This window comes from Mauremys mutica, chromosome 15 (genome assembly GCF_020497125.1).
Source record: "Mauremys mutica isolate MM-2020 ecotype Southern chromosome 15, ASM2049712v1, whole genome shotgun sequence".
NCBI classification, from domain to species: domain Eukaryota; kingdom Metazoa; phylum Chordata; order Testudines; family Geoemydidae; genus Mauremys; species Mauremys mutica.
In genome coordinates, this window is record NC_059086.1 from 4,091,335 (window position 1) to 4,106,501 (window position 15,167).

Here is a 15,167-nt window from a genome sequence, read left to right on the forward strand (position 1 = left end):
CACTCGCTTCCCCGCTTCCAGCTCAAGGTGCTGCCTCGGGACCTGCAGCTCTGCTCCGAGACGGCGTCCGGCGTGGACGTGGGCGGGCAGCACGAGTGGGGCGAGCTGGTCCAGCTGGATCCCCAGACCGTCGGGGTTATCGTCCGCCTGGAGCGGGAGACCTTCCAGGTGGGTGTGCGTTGCTCTCCCGGCGTTGGGCACCGAACTGTCTCACTGGAGCACCGAGGAGGCAGCTCGGAACCTTTGCCGGGAGCTGCTGGCTTCTCTGGAGGTAGGTTCTGCAGCAGAAGAAACCTAGCGTTTACCCTGGATCAGACCAAAGGTCTGGGCAGTCTGGTATCTTACCTCTGCCGTGGGCCCATGCCCGATCCCTCCCAGCAGTGCACACCCCGCCAGCTGAGCAGCTGGGAAGGATAATTCCTTTCTGATCTCTTCAGCGTTTGGCTTCTCGCCCGTGACTGATGTTCAGCGTAAGGATTAATGGTATTGAAATGTTTTGGCCACAGCCTCTGCCTGGCTCGAGGCCGGAATTCCCCGTTCTGCCTGAAGCTGGGTTCCTGTTTCTCCCTCCTTGGTCTGACCTGGCTGCTCTGCTTCCAGGCCTGATGAGAAGGGGCTGCAGAGGTCCCCCCCCCCCTCCCCCCACATCCTTTGCAATCCTAACTGCCTGGGTTCTTTTCTCCGTGCTACGCAGGAGGTCAGACTACGTAATCAGTGGTCCCATCTGGCCTTAATTACAAGGGCTCTAGTCCCTCTGGGCTGGTGGGTTGTTTTGGGGTCTTGGGCAGAAGCCCCCCCGGACTCTTATCTCTTGGCAGTGCCTCTAAGCCAGTCTCTGAATCTAAGGGACCATTGTGATCATCTGGTCTGACCTGCTGCGTGTCGCAGGCCAGAGACCCACACCGATAGTGCACCCATAACCTCTGGCTGAGTTATTGATGGCCTCAAGTCACGATTTAAAGACTTCAGGTTCCAGAGAACCCACCATTTACTCAGTTCAAACTAGCAAGTGACCCTGGCCCCGTGCTGCAGAGGAAGGGGAAAAGCTCCCTGGGTCTCTGCCAGTCTGACCTGAGGGGAAATTTCCTTCCCACCGCCAGCTATGGTGATTCCCCGCTCTTCCCTCCCCCAACCCCCCTGCAGGTCCTGAACATGTACGGCAAAGTGGTGACGGTCAGGCATCAGGCTGTGACGCGGAAGAAAGACAATCGCTTTGCCGTGGCCCTGGACTCGGAGCAGAACAATATCCACGTCAAGGACATCGTTAAAGTCATCGACGGGCCGCACTCGGTGAGGGGGGCGGGAGGGGCCTCCTGATGGGCGGGCCATGGGCTTGTGGTGCGGAGGGGGGTGAAGAGCGTAAGATCTCGTCTGCACTCCCCGTGCCCCAGCGAGTGGAGGCCAGCGCCCTGCTGGGAGATCGCGCCACCTCTGATGGCGCACTTGCTCCTGGAGCTGGGCTGGGTTGGTACTTGAAGGGGAGAGATCGTTGGGGGTGAGACGGGGGGAGAACCGGCAACTCGGTTAGGGTGCTGTCTTCCCTTGGAATCACTGCTGAGCCCTGCGTGGGGCTCGCCGTGGGTCCCCTGTGGGCCGGCATGCAGCGGGAAGCATGATCTCAGTAAATAGACACCCTGAGCATGGGGGGGCCGTTAAAGACCCATGGCAATTTTCACAAGAGTCTGCATGTGGCCATGTTTCAACTCTGTTAATTTCCCCCACATCCCTGGGTTCCTGTTGCAACTGGGTACAGTATTCTTCACTTTCTGTCCTAATCCCTTTGAGCAGCTTTGAACAGATGCTGCATTGGATTCCAGAGGTGGCTGCATTGCAGTAGTGGGTGAGGTGCTGTCTTCTCAGTGCCAAGGTGCAGGCTCTGGGGACTGGGAGCTTCAGCTGTCTCTTGACTCTGTGACGTGCCCTGCCCCCGGGAGGCTGTGAATTTGGCCTCCCTGCCTTGCGGCTGGGCTCTGGATGCAGCCCCAGCATGCCCGGGCTAGAGGGGGTCCCCAGAATAACTGTCCTCCCTGCTTCTCCTTCCCCAGGGTCGCGAGGGGGAGATCAGACACCTCTTCCGCGGCTTTGGATTCCTGCACTGCAAGAAGCTGGTGGAGAACGGGGGCATGTTTGTGTGCAAGACTCGCCACCTGGTGCTGGCTGGGGGCTCGAAGGTACGTCGCCTAGGGAGACGCCCGGGGCCTCACCATAGCTAGCATGACTGGTGGGACTTCCCTGAAGCAGACCACTGGGCTGTGCAGTGTCACGTCCTGCCTCCCTCTTGTACCATGAGCCTGTCTGTCCCAGATCTGCCTCCCCATGAGGCTGGGTCAGGCTGCCTAGTTTGTCTCCAGTCAGCAGCTTCTGGGTGGTTCAAAGGAAGAGACACCCCATGTGGTTGCCAGGGGCGGCTCTAGAAATCAGGCTGCCCCAAGCAGCGCGGTGCACTGCGCCGCCCTTCCCCGGTCCCGCGGCGGGTCCCCTCTTCCCGCGGCTCCGGTTGAGCTCCCGCAGGCATGCCTGCGGCAGGTCAACCGGAGCCCGGGACGAGCGGACCTGCCGCAGTCATGCCTGCGGGAGCTCAACCGGAGCCGCGGGGAAGAGGGGACCCGGCGCCGTCAAGCCTGCGGCAGGTCCGCTCGTCCCGGGCTCTGGTGGACCTGCCGCAGGCATGCCTGTGGGAGGTCCAGCCGAGCCGCGGGGCGGGCGCCCCCTCCGCAGTCATGCCTGCGGCAGGTCCGCTCGTCCCGGGCTCCGGTGGACCTGCCGCAGGCATGCCTGCGGCAGGTCCACCGGAGCCAAATGCCGCCCCCCGGGAAAGGGCCGCCCCACGCGCCTGCTTGGCGCGCTGGGGTCTAGAGCCGCCCCTGGTGGTTGCGTTGGGAGGAATGGATTTCTTCCAGCCCCCCAGCTGGCAAATGTTCCATGCCCTGAAATGTGAACCGGCAACTTACGGAGACAGCGTCGTCTAGTGGCTAGAGTATGGCCCTGGGAAGCAGGACTCGTGTGTGACCCTGTGAGTCTCTCCCCGGGTGAGGTAGTTAGAGAAGTGCTTTGAGATCTTTGGCTAGAGAAGGGGAAAGAAAGCTGCAGGCCGATTTGCCTTGGGAGCCAGAGCCTCCTGTGGGCGGGGTGGACAGTGTGTCCACATGTCCCTTCCCAGGGCATGGATCTACTCCCTCCTCACTGGTTCTAGGGGAACATAGCCCTTGTGTCACCCTGGCTCCTCCTTGGTTCATCACCAGGTTTCATCTCAGGGCCTCAGAGAGACTTTCCCTCCCCCACTCCCAGCTGTGTGTGGGGGAGATGAACCCAGAGATTCCTTCCTTCCTTCCCTTGGGAGTCCCAGCTCCGCGGGGAGGGGTCCCCTTCCTGCTCTCACGCGTTTTCCCTCTTGCAGCCCCGGGACGTCACCAACTTCACCGTCGGAGGCTTTGCCCCCATGAGTCCTCGGATCAGCAGCCCCATGCACCCCAGCGCGGCAGGTGGGTGTCCTGTGGGGCTGGGCCTCGGTTCGGGGATTTCTGTATGCTCTGGCTCAGCCTCCGGTGTTTGTAGCGCCCCCGGCTGGCCCAGCACTACAGTGGTGTACAGCCCTATATGGCGAGGTGGGGGGTCGGTAACGCTGGGGTGACGTGAGGCTGCAGCCCTGGGGGCACCGTCCCGCTCTGATCTCTGCCCCGCTTCACAGGTCAGCGAGGTGGCTTCGGCGGGGGCGGGATGAGCCGAGGCCGCGGGCGCAGGGACAACGACCTGATTGGGCAGACGGTCCGGATCTCCCAGGGACCCTACAAAGGTAATGGGCCAGTTGCCGGACAGGGCCGGCCCTCTCCCTTTTGTAGCCGGGCAGCAAGGGGCTGGAAGGTATCTGGCAGGTCTGTTCCATTAGAATGTGTGTGTGTGGGGGGGCGGGGGACCGTTAAGGCCCGAGGGATTACTGGGGGCAGCATGTCACCTTGCAGGGAGCGGGGTCTAGTGGTTGGGGCCCGGGGGCGGGGGGGAGCTCCTGGGTTCTATTCCTGGCTGTGGGAGGGTGGTGGGGTCTAGTAGTTAGAGCAGGGAGTCAGTACTTATGGGGTTTGCTCCCATGCCTGAGCTTAGTCTCTGCTGTTAGTGGACAGCCCGTCTGTCCCTGCCATACAGGGGAGCCCCTAAGGTGAGCTCCAAAGTTCAAACCCAGCCTGTGGCTGTCCCCTCCCTGTATCTGTCAAGTGAGGACCGAGTCGACCTGAGCTCCCAGCAGGTTCTTGCCACAGAGCAGAGGAGCTCTGGATTTCAGCTGGTGCTCTGGCCACGTGCGCTTGGCTTTGGGAAGCCCGCAGGTATGAATCCCTTGCTGGCCCGTGGCCCGTTTTCCAGGCGGTCCTTGGTGATGCTCAGGCGGGGCACCCCCTGCAGTGTACACTTAGGATCTCTAGGAGCTGCGTCAGGCTCGGAGAGCTGAGGCCTTGTTTCTTTCAGGCTACATCGGCGTGGTGAAGGATGCCACGGAGTCCACGGCCCGCGTGGAACTCCATTCCACCTGCCAGACCATCTCAGTGGATCGCCAGCGCCTCACGACAGTGTAAGTATGGCGGGCGGGGGAGACGGGGCTTGTTCTGGGGTGCCACCGCCAGCAACCTGCAATCCTGGGCTGCTGGGATCGGCTCTGGCCCAGATAGCTGCACCAATGACTGCACTCCTGGGTTTGTACCGCGCCTGGCGCACTGGGGGCCTGGTCTGTCACTGGAGCACCTAGAAAGAACATGAGAATGGCCATACTGGGTCAGACCAATGGTCATTTTGGCCACTGTGGGAAGACAGGATACTGGGCTAAAGCCAGATGCTTCAGAGGGAAAACCAGACCAGGGATCCACCCCCTGTTGTCCAGGCTCAGCTTAGGGACACCCGGAGCATGGAGTTGTGTCCCTGAGCATCTTGGGTAATAGCCATTCGTGGACTGATCCTCCATCTCATTTGTTCTTGAACCCAGTTATACTTTTGGCTTCACAACGTCCCCTGGCAACGAGCCCAGCTCTGGGTCCTGGTCTGTGACTCAGGCTCCTAGGCGGTCAGCTGAGCCCCACAGCTGGGAACTGTGCTATAGGCTTGTCTTATGTGGGGCCCGGATCGGGGCAGATCAAGCCCAGAATGGAGGCTGGCGGCCCTGCACCGTGGTCGAAGCGACTGCCCATCAGGCTGGGGGCAGAGATCACCGCGTCTCCCCCAGTTGGAAGGGGAGCAGGGGACCTGGGATGGCTCCTGGGCTATGGAGCTGCTAACCTCTAGGCTTAGTTCAGTGCCCAGTGGCTCGGCACAGTTTGCACCCGCCCTTGTTGGCCGCTTCAGCGTTCAGGGGAAAGCTGAGGCCCTCTAGTGGCGGGCAGAGCGAGCCAGTGTGCAGCAACTCCTCTCTCCCTGGCAGGGGGTCGAGGAGACCTGGCGGCATGACCTCCGCCTACGGCCGCACCCCCATGTACGGCTCGCAGACCCCCATGTACGGCTCCGGCTCCCGCACCCCCATGTATGGATCGCAGACTCCGCTGCACGATGGTGAGTGAGCTGAGCCTGCTGCCGCGGGGGCAGGGGGGAATTGGGCCCCGGGTAGGGGGAGGATGGTAGGGGGCTCCCCGGGAACAGGGGGGAGGAAGCTGTCCAGCCTCGCAGTCGACTCACTCTGTCCTGGTTCGTGCACAGCACGCTGCCCGCGCTCCCTGCTGCCCGCGCTCCCTGCCCCACCTGATGGTGCTGGGTAAGGGGGGAGCCCGATGGACCTGCGCCGCTCCCCCAGATCCCGGCGGGGGGTGGGATGGAAGAAGGGCGATGTAGGGCCCCTCCCCATCTCTGCTGCCCGGACACGGTGCTAAGCAGGCGCGCGCTGGGCTCTTTCAGGCAGCAGGACCCCGCACTACGGCTCCCAGACGCCGCTGCACGACGGGAGCCGGACACCTGCGCAGAGCGGGGCTTGGGACCCCAACAACCCCAATACGCCCTCCAGGTTTGTGTCTCTCGCGCTAGTCTGGGGGGGCAGGGTTGGGGGGTTTAGCTTTGACACAGTCAGCCACTAGGGGGCAGAGGTGTGTGGCATGATGGGAGCTATGGGTGGGAGAGGGGGCTGGGTTGGGAGGCTTCATGTGTCAGGAGCTCAAAGGGAGCTCTGATTGGATGTGTGTGTGGCGCCCTCTGCTGGAGAGTGGAGAACTGACCGGGGGAGGGGGATGACTTCAGTGTGCTCCTACGGGGAGGTGACGGGTGGGCTGCAGACGTCATCGTGTCTCCCACGTGCCGTGCGAATGATGCGTTTTCCTCCCCAGGGCGGATGAGGAGTTTGAATACGGCTTCGATGATGAGCCCACGCCCTCTCCGCAAGGCTACGGGGGGACCCCCAACCCCCAGACTCCCGGCTACCCTGACCCTTCGTCTCCGCAGGTCAATCCGCCGTACAATCCGCAGACGCCGGGGACGCCAGCCATGTGAGTGCGTGTGCCCCTGGAGGGGGGCGGGGGAGAGTCTCTTGGTGCCCAGCATTAGAGCAGAGCTGGGCGGTTACTCCCATGGGCCTTTTGCTTTCTAGCCATATCGCGGCCATTCCTCCCTCCCCGGCGGTGCACCCTGCTGCCTGACCCCAACAAGAGGCCGTGCTGCCTCCCAGCCTCTTGCGGTGACCCTGCTCGCTCTCCGGGCACGCCCATCCGGAAGGGAGATCTGCCTGCCGGAGCTTGGCAACACAGCCCTACCTTGTTTCCGGGGATCCGATCGTGTTTCTGTGCTCGTGGTGCTGCCAGTCCAGGAAAGGAACGGAGCAGATCTCTGATCCCCGTGTCTGTGGCTCCATGGACTGATCTCCTAGGGCAGAAGGACACGGAGAGGAGCCCCGCTGGGTTCCTGGTTCTGTTCCTACCCCCCTCCTCACTGCCCGTCTCTTTTCATTGCAGGTACAACACCGACCAGTTTTCGCCGTACGCTGTTCCGTCTCCTCAGGGCTCCTATCAGCCAAGCCCCAGCCCTCAGAGTTACCACCAGGTGGCGCCTAGCCCCGTGGGCTACCAGAACACCCACTCGCCAGCCAGTTACCACCCGACCCCGTCGCCCATGGCGTATCAGGTACCCTCCAAGCTCCTTAATGTGTAAAACGCCAGGCCGAGCTGCAAATTGCAGTTGGCTTTGCCAGATCCTTGGTGGCCCTGTTCCAACGGAAATTCCTGCTGTGGCCGTGAGGGGCTAATGTCGGAGAGCAGAGACCTCTAACTCTCTGCTGCTTCTTCCTCACAGGCCAGCCCCAGTCCGAGCCCAGTGGGCTACAGCCCTATGACGCCAGGGGCTCCTTCTCCAGGGGGTTACAACCCTCACACCCCCGGCTCCGGCATCGAGCAGAACTCCAGCGACTGGGTCACCACCGACATCCAGGTCAAAGTTCGAGACACCTATGTGGACAGCCAGGTGGTGGGGCAGACGGGCGTCATCCGCAGCGTGACGGTGCGTAGAGGGGAGAGAGCTGCTTTTGTGTCGTTGGGCCAGGGAGCAACCAGATGGGGCATAAGGGAGGATCTGATGGGTGTAATTACTAACGAAGAGGATGAAATAATTAAGGGTGAAATTAATCAAACGCTGGCTAGGCACCAAGGAAAGCATCCTGACAGCGAGAATTACTGTGCTATGGAATTGTCGTCCTGGGGGCAACCCCTGGGGCCTCTTTAATTAAGACTAGGAGAAGCCTGGAGAATATTGCTGTAGAGAACAGCCCTGCCTGGAGTGGTGGATTAGAAGCAAGAACTCAGGCCGCCGTCACTTCTGAATTCTCTGTCTGATCTATGTAGCTTCAAGGTCTGGATCGTGCAGGTGTTGGGAAGAGGGGGTGTGTGAAGACACCCAGTTAGTCAGACCAAACTGCTGCCTGCATGCATGGCTGTATTGGGTCCGGTGTCTGTCCTCCAATGTTTATCCCTCCCCCATGCATACATTAGGTAGATAAGAACGGCCAAACTGGGTCAGACCAAAGGTCCATCTAGCCCAGTATCCTGTCTGCTGACAGTGGCCAGCACCAGGCGCCCCAGAGGGAATGAACAGAATAGGCAATTGGCAAGTGATCCATCCTCCCAGCTTCTAGCAAACAGAGGCTCGGGATGCCAGGTGTGAGCAGGTTTGAATTGTGCAGGATAGTGCATAGGAGGCAGAGAACAGAGCGAGGGACATAGAGAACAGTGGTGCCAACACGTGGTGCAGTGAATAACCAAACGCGTCCAGTTGCAAGGCCAGTAAGGGCGGGAGGGAAAAGTTAAGGGAGGAAGATGAGTTGTAAGAACACACTCGGTTAGCAGCAAGCACGCACGCGAAGGCTGTTGACACCACAAGCTGCAGAGAAGGCTCTTGTATCCACCTTTCTGCGGCACACCTGTCTGCGGGTAACAGCAGTATCGAAGTGCTAGCCGCTTGGGCATGTACTTGGGCGGCTACCCCTTGCTGAATACTGTGCTGTTGTGTGTACGCAGCTGTTTGTTTACTTGCGTGAGCTAGATCAAAGCCCACCCATGCTGCAATCAGACCTGCGCTTGCAGCGGGGAGGTACCCTAAGTGGCTATTGAGGGGGGAACAGAGTTTCTTGGGGATCAGTTGGAACCTTCCTGGAATTCCGGAGGGTTCGCATCCCGGGCTGGGAAGAGATGAATTCTCGGCGTTGCGTTTGAGCTCAGGCGTGCTCTACAAAGGGGTTTGAAAGAGCATGTGCTCTCTGAAGCCCTTTGGCTTGGTGCTGGCGCCTGACCGGGCTGTCTTCTCCCGTCAGGGCGGAATGTGTTCAGTCTACCTGAAGGACAGCGAGAAGGTGGTCAGCATTTCGAGTGAGCACCTGGAGCCCGTCATACCGACCAAAAACAATAAGGTACGTTAACGCCAACCCATCTGTCTGGCCGCTCGGATCAAATCGCATCTCTAGCCTCTCCGGTGGTTGGATTATACTGTCCTACGCAGAACCTGGTTCTGTAGGTCTGTGTTGGGTCTTGATTAAGAGTAATTTGTTCCTGGTTGGTGCGGTACTGCCTATGGGCCAGCCGTGCTGCTGTGCAAACGACCAGGCAGTGGCCCTGGCCTTAGATTGTTAGGAGTACAAGGGGAGGGAATTGTCCCAGTTAGTTGCAATATGTCCCACGAAAATAGTCCCTATTCAAGCAGTTATAACAACCATCCCTTGCTCTTACCTAGCGCTTTCCATCAGCAGACCTCAAAGCGCTTTACAAAGGAGGTCAGAGTCGTCATGCCAGTTTTCCCAATGGGGAAACTGAGGCACAGGAGGGTGTGGGGGAGAATGAATTTCCCACGGTCACCCAGGAGGCTTTATTCTGTCTGTACAGGCCCGGCACAATGGGTCCATGACTGGCTCCTAGGTGCTCCTGCAATACAATCATCCTCCATGGAGAAGTTTTTAGACTGTGAGCTCCATGGGGCTGGGACCAAGTTGTCTTCTATGCTTGGGAACACCTGGCATGCTGTGAGCGCCACCAGAAAGAAAGAATAGTTCCTTCGCCAGTTATGCTTGTCTGGGCCCTGCATCGCAACTAATAAGGAGTTAAAGTCCTAGCATGCACTCAGAATGGCCAGGTTTAATAGATGTGATGGTCAAACTTTGTTCTGCTGCAGCTGGCCTTTCCAAGCTGCAGAGATCATGAATATTAATGTTCCGACTGAGACTGAGTGCCCATCGTGCCAGGCGCTGCCCAGACATGGAGTAAGAGAGCAGCCCTGTCCTGAAGAGCTTCCAGTCTAAATAGACTAGACTTGGAAATGGAGACTGCCTGCTTTCTCTGAGACCACCTTGATGTCTGTTCTTAGGGTCTCCTCCAACCCTGAGCTCACCCGACCGGCTCCCTTGCTTATCTGAACGTTTCACTTATCTCCACCAGCCTTGAGCTAATCAGGATTGTACTGAGCAATACATGTGGTGGGGTGGGTTGTTCGTATGCCTAGAGAGGAAGGATGGTCCAGTGGTTAGGAGGCTACTCTGGGATTCTGGAGAGCTGGGTTCAGTTTTCACTTTGACTCTCTGGGCCTCAGTTTTCCCCATCTGTACAATGGGGATAATACTAATAATAGCTCGGTTTCTTTTAGCATTTTCCATCTCTGGATCCTAAAGCGCTGCCCTACGTCCCAGGGGCTTGGAAAGATAAATACACTTAGGGGGCAGCCAGATAAGGATCATAGATAGGAACTTATTGACCCTGTGCAGCCAGTCCTGCTTTCAAGCCATGCCCCTTTTACCCCACAATCAGTTCTGACTTCCTCCATCAAATCTAGCAGAAGCATAATCCCATTGCCCCTCAAGCTCCTGTGCTTGCTTTCTCCAGGTGAAGGTGATCCTGGGGGAAGACCGGGAGGCGACGGGCGTCCTCTTGAGCATCGACGGAGAGGACGGCATCGTCCGCATGGACTTGGAGGAGCAGCTCAAGATCCTCAACTTGCGGTTCCTGGGCAAGCTGCTGGAGCCTTAGGGCCAGGGCCTTTTTAGCAGTTGACCAGAGACTGGTTCAACGTGTCCTTGTACAGAGTTTGGGGGGTGGGGTGGGGGGGTTGCTGCTTTTTTTTTCCCCCTCCAGAACAGCTGGTGGTTGTTTTGGGAGTTTTGTTTTTATTTGTAATGCCGCAGTTATGTCTCATGAGTAAATTGGGACTGGAGTAGGAAAACCAGTGTGCGCGCACGTGTGGGGAGGGCAGCGAGTTAGGTCCCGTAGCACTAAATGCGCTTCATCTCCTTCCTCTTGAAAAAGGAAACCACTTGCTGTGCCTGCGTTTCAATAAAATCCATCTGTCCCATGCCCCCCCGCATGTGCTTGGTCTGTATCACCGGATGCAATAGGCTGCCTGGATCCTAGGCCACGGTCATAGGAACGGCTCAAATGCAGCCTGCCGGACGGAATGGCCGAGAATGGAACAGCTTGATCTTGTCTGAGCGTCACTTTTTTTTCCCCTTTGCCTCCTATTATCCTATGAAATAAACAAAGGGAAATCGTAAAACAGCCGAAGAGACAAGGGGAAGGAACAGAAGCCAAAATAAGGAAAGATCTAAATGTTCTTTAGCCAGTTAAGTTTGATATATGCAAGTCAGGAGAGTCTGATGAAATTGCTTCAGTTAGTTCCTTACACACCTTAGGGTCAATCTCAGAACCATTAGCAGTGATCTTCAAGAACTCCTGGAGGAGTTGAGGTTCCAGGGGACTGGAGAAAGGTATCATGTCTGCCCATCTTTAAAAAGGGGAACAAAGACGACCCGGGGAATTTGTAGGCCAGTCAGCCTATCTTAGATACCTGGAAAGATATTGGAACCAATTGTTTAATCCGTTTGTAAGCACCTAGAGCAGGGGTAGGCAACCTATGGCATGTGTGCTGAAGACGGCCCATGAGCTGATTTTCAGTGGCACTCACTGCCTGGGTCCTGGCCGCTGGTCCCGGGGCCTCTGTGTTTTAATTGAAGCTTCTTAAACATTTTATAAACCTTATTTACTTTACATACAATAGTTTAGTTATATATTATAGATTTATAGAAAAGAGACCTTTAACAATGTTAAAATGTATGACTGGCACGCGAAACCTTATATTAGAGTGAATAAATGAAGACTTGGCACAGCATTTCTGAAAGATCGCTGACCCCTGACCTAGAGGATAATGGAGGAAGGGACAGCTCAGTGGTTTGAACATTGGCCTGCTAACCCCAGGGTTGTGAGTTCAATCCTTGAGGGGGGCATTTAGGGACCTGGGGCAAAAATCTATCTGAGGATTGGTTCCCCCTTTGAGCAGGGGGTTGGACTAGATACCTCCCGAGGTCCCTTCCAACCCTGCTATTCTATGATAAGGAACAGCTAGCATGGCTTTAAGAGTAAATCATGCCAAGCCAACCTTATTTTCTCCTTTAATAAGGTTATTGGCCTAGTGGATGGGGTTGGAGGGGAACCTGTAGATGCTTGATTTGATGAAGGTGTTTGCCAGTCCCCCATGACATTCTCATAAGCAAATGTGGACTAGATGAGATTATTCTAAGATGGGTGCACAATTGGTTGAAAGACTGTACTCAGAGTAGTTATCAGTGGTTTGTCAAATTCAGGGAGTGTATGTAGTGGGGTCCTGCTTGGGTCAGTCCTGGGACCGGCACTATTCAATATTTTCATTAATGATGTGGATAATGAAGTGGAGAGTATATTTATCAAAGTTACAGATGACACCAAACTGGGAGGGGTTGCAAACACTTTGGAGGGCAGGATTAGAAATCAAAACAACCTTGACAAACTGGAGAATTGGTCTGAAATCAACAAGATGAAATTCAATAAAGACGCATGCAAAGTACGTCACTTAGGAAGGAAAATTCAAATCCCAAATGGGGAATAACTGGCTAGGGGGTCTTACTGCTGAAAAAGATCTGGGGGTTATAGTGGATCACAAATTGAATGAGTCATCAATGGGATGCAGTTGTGAAAGAGGCTGATATTCTGCAGTGTATGAACAGAAGTGTTGTATGTAAGACATGGGAGGTAATGGACCCCCGCTCTACATGGCACTGGTGAGGCCTCAGCTGGAGTGCGGTGTCCAATTCTGGGTGCCGCACTTTAGGAAAGAGTTGGATAAAGCGGAGAGAATCCAGAGGAGAGCAACAAAAACGATCAACAGTTTGACCTGACCTGTGGGGAAAGGTTAAAAAAAATGGGCATGTTTAAAGTCTTGAGAAAAGACGACTTGCGGGGGGCCCTGATAACCATCTTCAAATATGCTAAGGGCTGTTCTAAAGAGGATGGTGATCAATTGTTCTCCAGGTCCTCTGTAGGTAGGACAAGAACAATGGGTTTAATCGGCAGCAAGGGAGATTTAGGTGAGATATTAGGACAAATTTTCTAACTCTCAGGGGAGTGAAGCTCTGGAACAGGCGTCTAAAGGAGGTTGTGGGATCCCTGTCACTGGACGTTTTTCACAACCATTCCCCTGACTTTTTCTTTCATGTCTAAATCACTGCTTTAAATCCAGTCCAAGTAGCTGAATGTTCTTGAAACAGCTGATGGCTGTTTGCTGACCCACAGGCAAAATTACCTGGTGCAGAGTTGGCCACCTCAGCACCATTTTTACATTTTCCCCCAAGTTGGCCAGCGATTACAGACTGAGTTACTTTCACTCTTGTGTCTAACGTGTTTCTCATTTTTATTTTCTGGTTCATATGCACCAGCCCAGGACTGTAATAGAATCATAGAAGATTAGGGTTGGAAGAGACCTCAGGAGGTCATCTAGTCCACCCCCAACTAAATCATCCCAGCCAGGGCTTTGTCAAGCCGGGCCTTAAAAACCTCTAAGGATGGAGATTCCACCACCTCCCTAGGGAACCCATTCCAGTGCTTCACCACCCTCCTAGTGAAATAATGTTTCCTAATATCCAACCCAAACCTCCCCCACTGCAACTTGAGACCATTGCTTCTTGTTCTGAAGAAGCTGGGTTACATGCACCACAGGGGAAGATTTTGTTTTTCACTGAGAATTATTTTTTCAAATGGAAAGATTTTGTCGGTGGTCTCACATTATGAATACATTAACCCTAATTTGGAAGCCACAGACCTAAGCCAGAGTCTTCCTTTGAAATAATTTTCTCCCTTCACCAAAGAGTATCAGACAGGGATACTTCCTCTGTCGGGTTCTTTTATAAATTTGAATAAAGGGAAAAAAAGCTGTGATAAACTGTTTTCTCACCACTCAGCCTGCAGTGAGTTTTGATGAGTATTGTTAAAAACCTTAACAGCAGAGGTTTGTAGAAAATTGTATTGCACTTGCTTTTGTTTTCCTTGAAGAGGTGACATCAATTTGCAATTTTCAAGTAATTTCAGGTACTCTGCCATCCCTTGTTTCTGTCTAAAATACATACAGAAAAGCAGGGACTGTTGAGGGATCACTTCACCCAGTCCTGCAGTGAAACCACACCTGGGCTTGGACTGGGCAACTTTGGAAGAGGGTCCAGTCAACTCTCCTGAACCACTTATAACATGACGTGAGGAATATTATTTCCTCCAGTGTCAATTCAGAGAGGTGGAACAGGATAACTTATATGTGTTCAGGCTGTGGTTGCAAAGTTTGGACTGTACAGTCTCCTTGATCAACAGGCTGTTTACAAGAGGAGCACATATTTGGCATGTAAGTGCATGTGGCCACAGCTTGTGAAAATGATCTTTAAAGTGCCATCACTAGGTTTCAGAGTGAACAACACGTTGTGAGAAGAACGGCGCCTTGGCCTGTGCCCAGCTGCTAGGGGTGCGCCAGAGGAGCCTCTGAAAAAGGTGGGGATGCAAGGACCAGAGCTGAGGTGCTAGTGGGGCCTGGGAAAGATCAGTGCCATGCTGGGCCCCCTCGCCACATCCCTTCCTTCCAGCTTCAGACAGCGCGAAGGGCACCGGTACCACCATGTGCCTCATTTGACCTTCGCCGCCTTCCGTTCGTCTCTCCTCTCCCCTTCCCCGCTCTGATTGGCTGGGGCGGCAGCGGCCCCGCCTACCTTCGCAGGGCGGCGGGAGGAGTTTTGTAATTGGTTGATCTGACCTCTTAGCCCCGCCTCCTCTGGTTTGTCATTGGCCTGTCTCTCTCCCTCAGGGCCTGTCGCTTGCGATTGGTTTACCTAGCCAAGGTAGGGGGTGGTCAGTGCCGTTCCGATGCCTAATTGGTCGAAGGCCGCGGTGTGGGCGTTGCCTTCACGTATTTTTCCTCTGATTGGCTGAGCTCCCCACCTACTTTTCAATCTCACCGGCTACGTCCTTCCTCCCCTCTCGCGCGCGGATCGGTGGCCTGGGCTCGACGCGCTCTGATTGGACGGGAGGCGGCACCGCGCGCCTGCGCGCCGCGCTGCGGGGGGAGGGGGAAGATGGCGGCGGCGGCGGCTCGCGGGCTGGTTGTGGTGGCGGCGTGCGGGGCCCGCGCGCTGAGGGGCGGCTGCTGCCGGCGGCTCCGGGCCGCCCCGGGCCGGTTCCTGAGCGCGGGGGCGCCGCAGCAGGGCGGGGGGGTGGGGCTGGCCGAGGCGCTGCTGCAGGACAAGCTCCGGCAGCACCAGCAGGTGAGGGGGCGGGGCTGATAATGGGGGGGGGCAAGGGGCGGGGTGTCGTGGGGGGATGGCGGGGTGGGGGTGTCTGGGGGGATGGGGGATGGGTGGGGTGTCGTGGGGGGAAGGGGGTGGGGTGTCGTGGGGG

The 15,167-nt window shown here is 56.2% G+C and overlaps 2 protein-coding genes across 4 annotated transcripts in view; both read left to right on the plus strand.

The window, feature by feature from the left end:
* SUPT5H (SPT5 homolog, DSIF elongation factor subunit) overlaps window positions 1–10,781 on the plus strand; it is a 29,292-nt gene extending 18,511 nt beyond the window's left edge. For all 3 annotated transcript variants that reach the window (XM_044988650.1, XM_044988649.1, XM_044988648.1), the window contains 13 exons: window positions 22–168; window positions 1,144–1,290; window positions 2,046–2,171; window positions 3,398–3,482; window positions 3,689–3,793; window positions 4,459–4,561; window positions 5,402–5,529; window positions 5,869–5,974; window positions 6,291–6,449; window positions 6,912–7,080; window positions 7,249–7,452; window positions 8,759–8,854; window positions 10,314–10,781. In XM_044988650.1, the coding sequence (XP_044844585.1) occupies window positions 22–168; window positions 1,144–1,290; window positions 2,046–2,171; window positions 3,398–3,482; window positions 3,689–3,793; window positions 4,459–4,561; window positions 5,402–5,529; window positions 5,869–5,974; window positions 6,291–6,449; window positions 6,912–7,080; window positions 7,249–7,452; window positions 8,759–8,854; window positions 10,314–10,457 (1,719 nt within the window). In that variant the 3' untranslated portion in view covers window positions 10,458–10,781. The remainder of the gene's footprint in view (window positions 1–21; window positions 169–1,143; window positions 1,291–2,045; window positions 2,172–3,397; window positions 3,483–3,688; window positions 3,794–4,458; window positions 4,562–5,401; window positions 5,530–5,868; window positions 5,975–6,290; window positions 6,450–6,911; window positions 7,081–7,248; window positions 7,453–8,758; window positions 8,855–10,313) is intronic.
* A 4,109-nt stretch (window positions 10,782–14,890) lies between these two features.
* Window positions 14,891–15,167, plus strand: part of TIMM50 (translocase of inner mitochondrial membrane 50) — a 48,268-nt gene continuing 47,991 nt past the window's right edge. The window contains exon 1 of the mRNA XM_044988859.1: window positions 14,891–15,034. The gene's annotated coding sequence lies outside the window, so the exon portion shown is untranslated. The remainder of the gene's footprint in view (window positions 15,035–15,167) is intronic.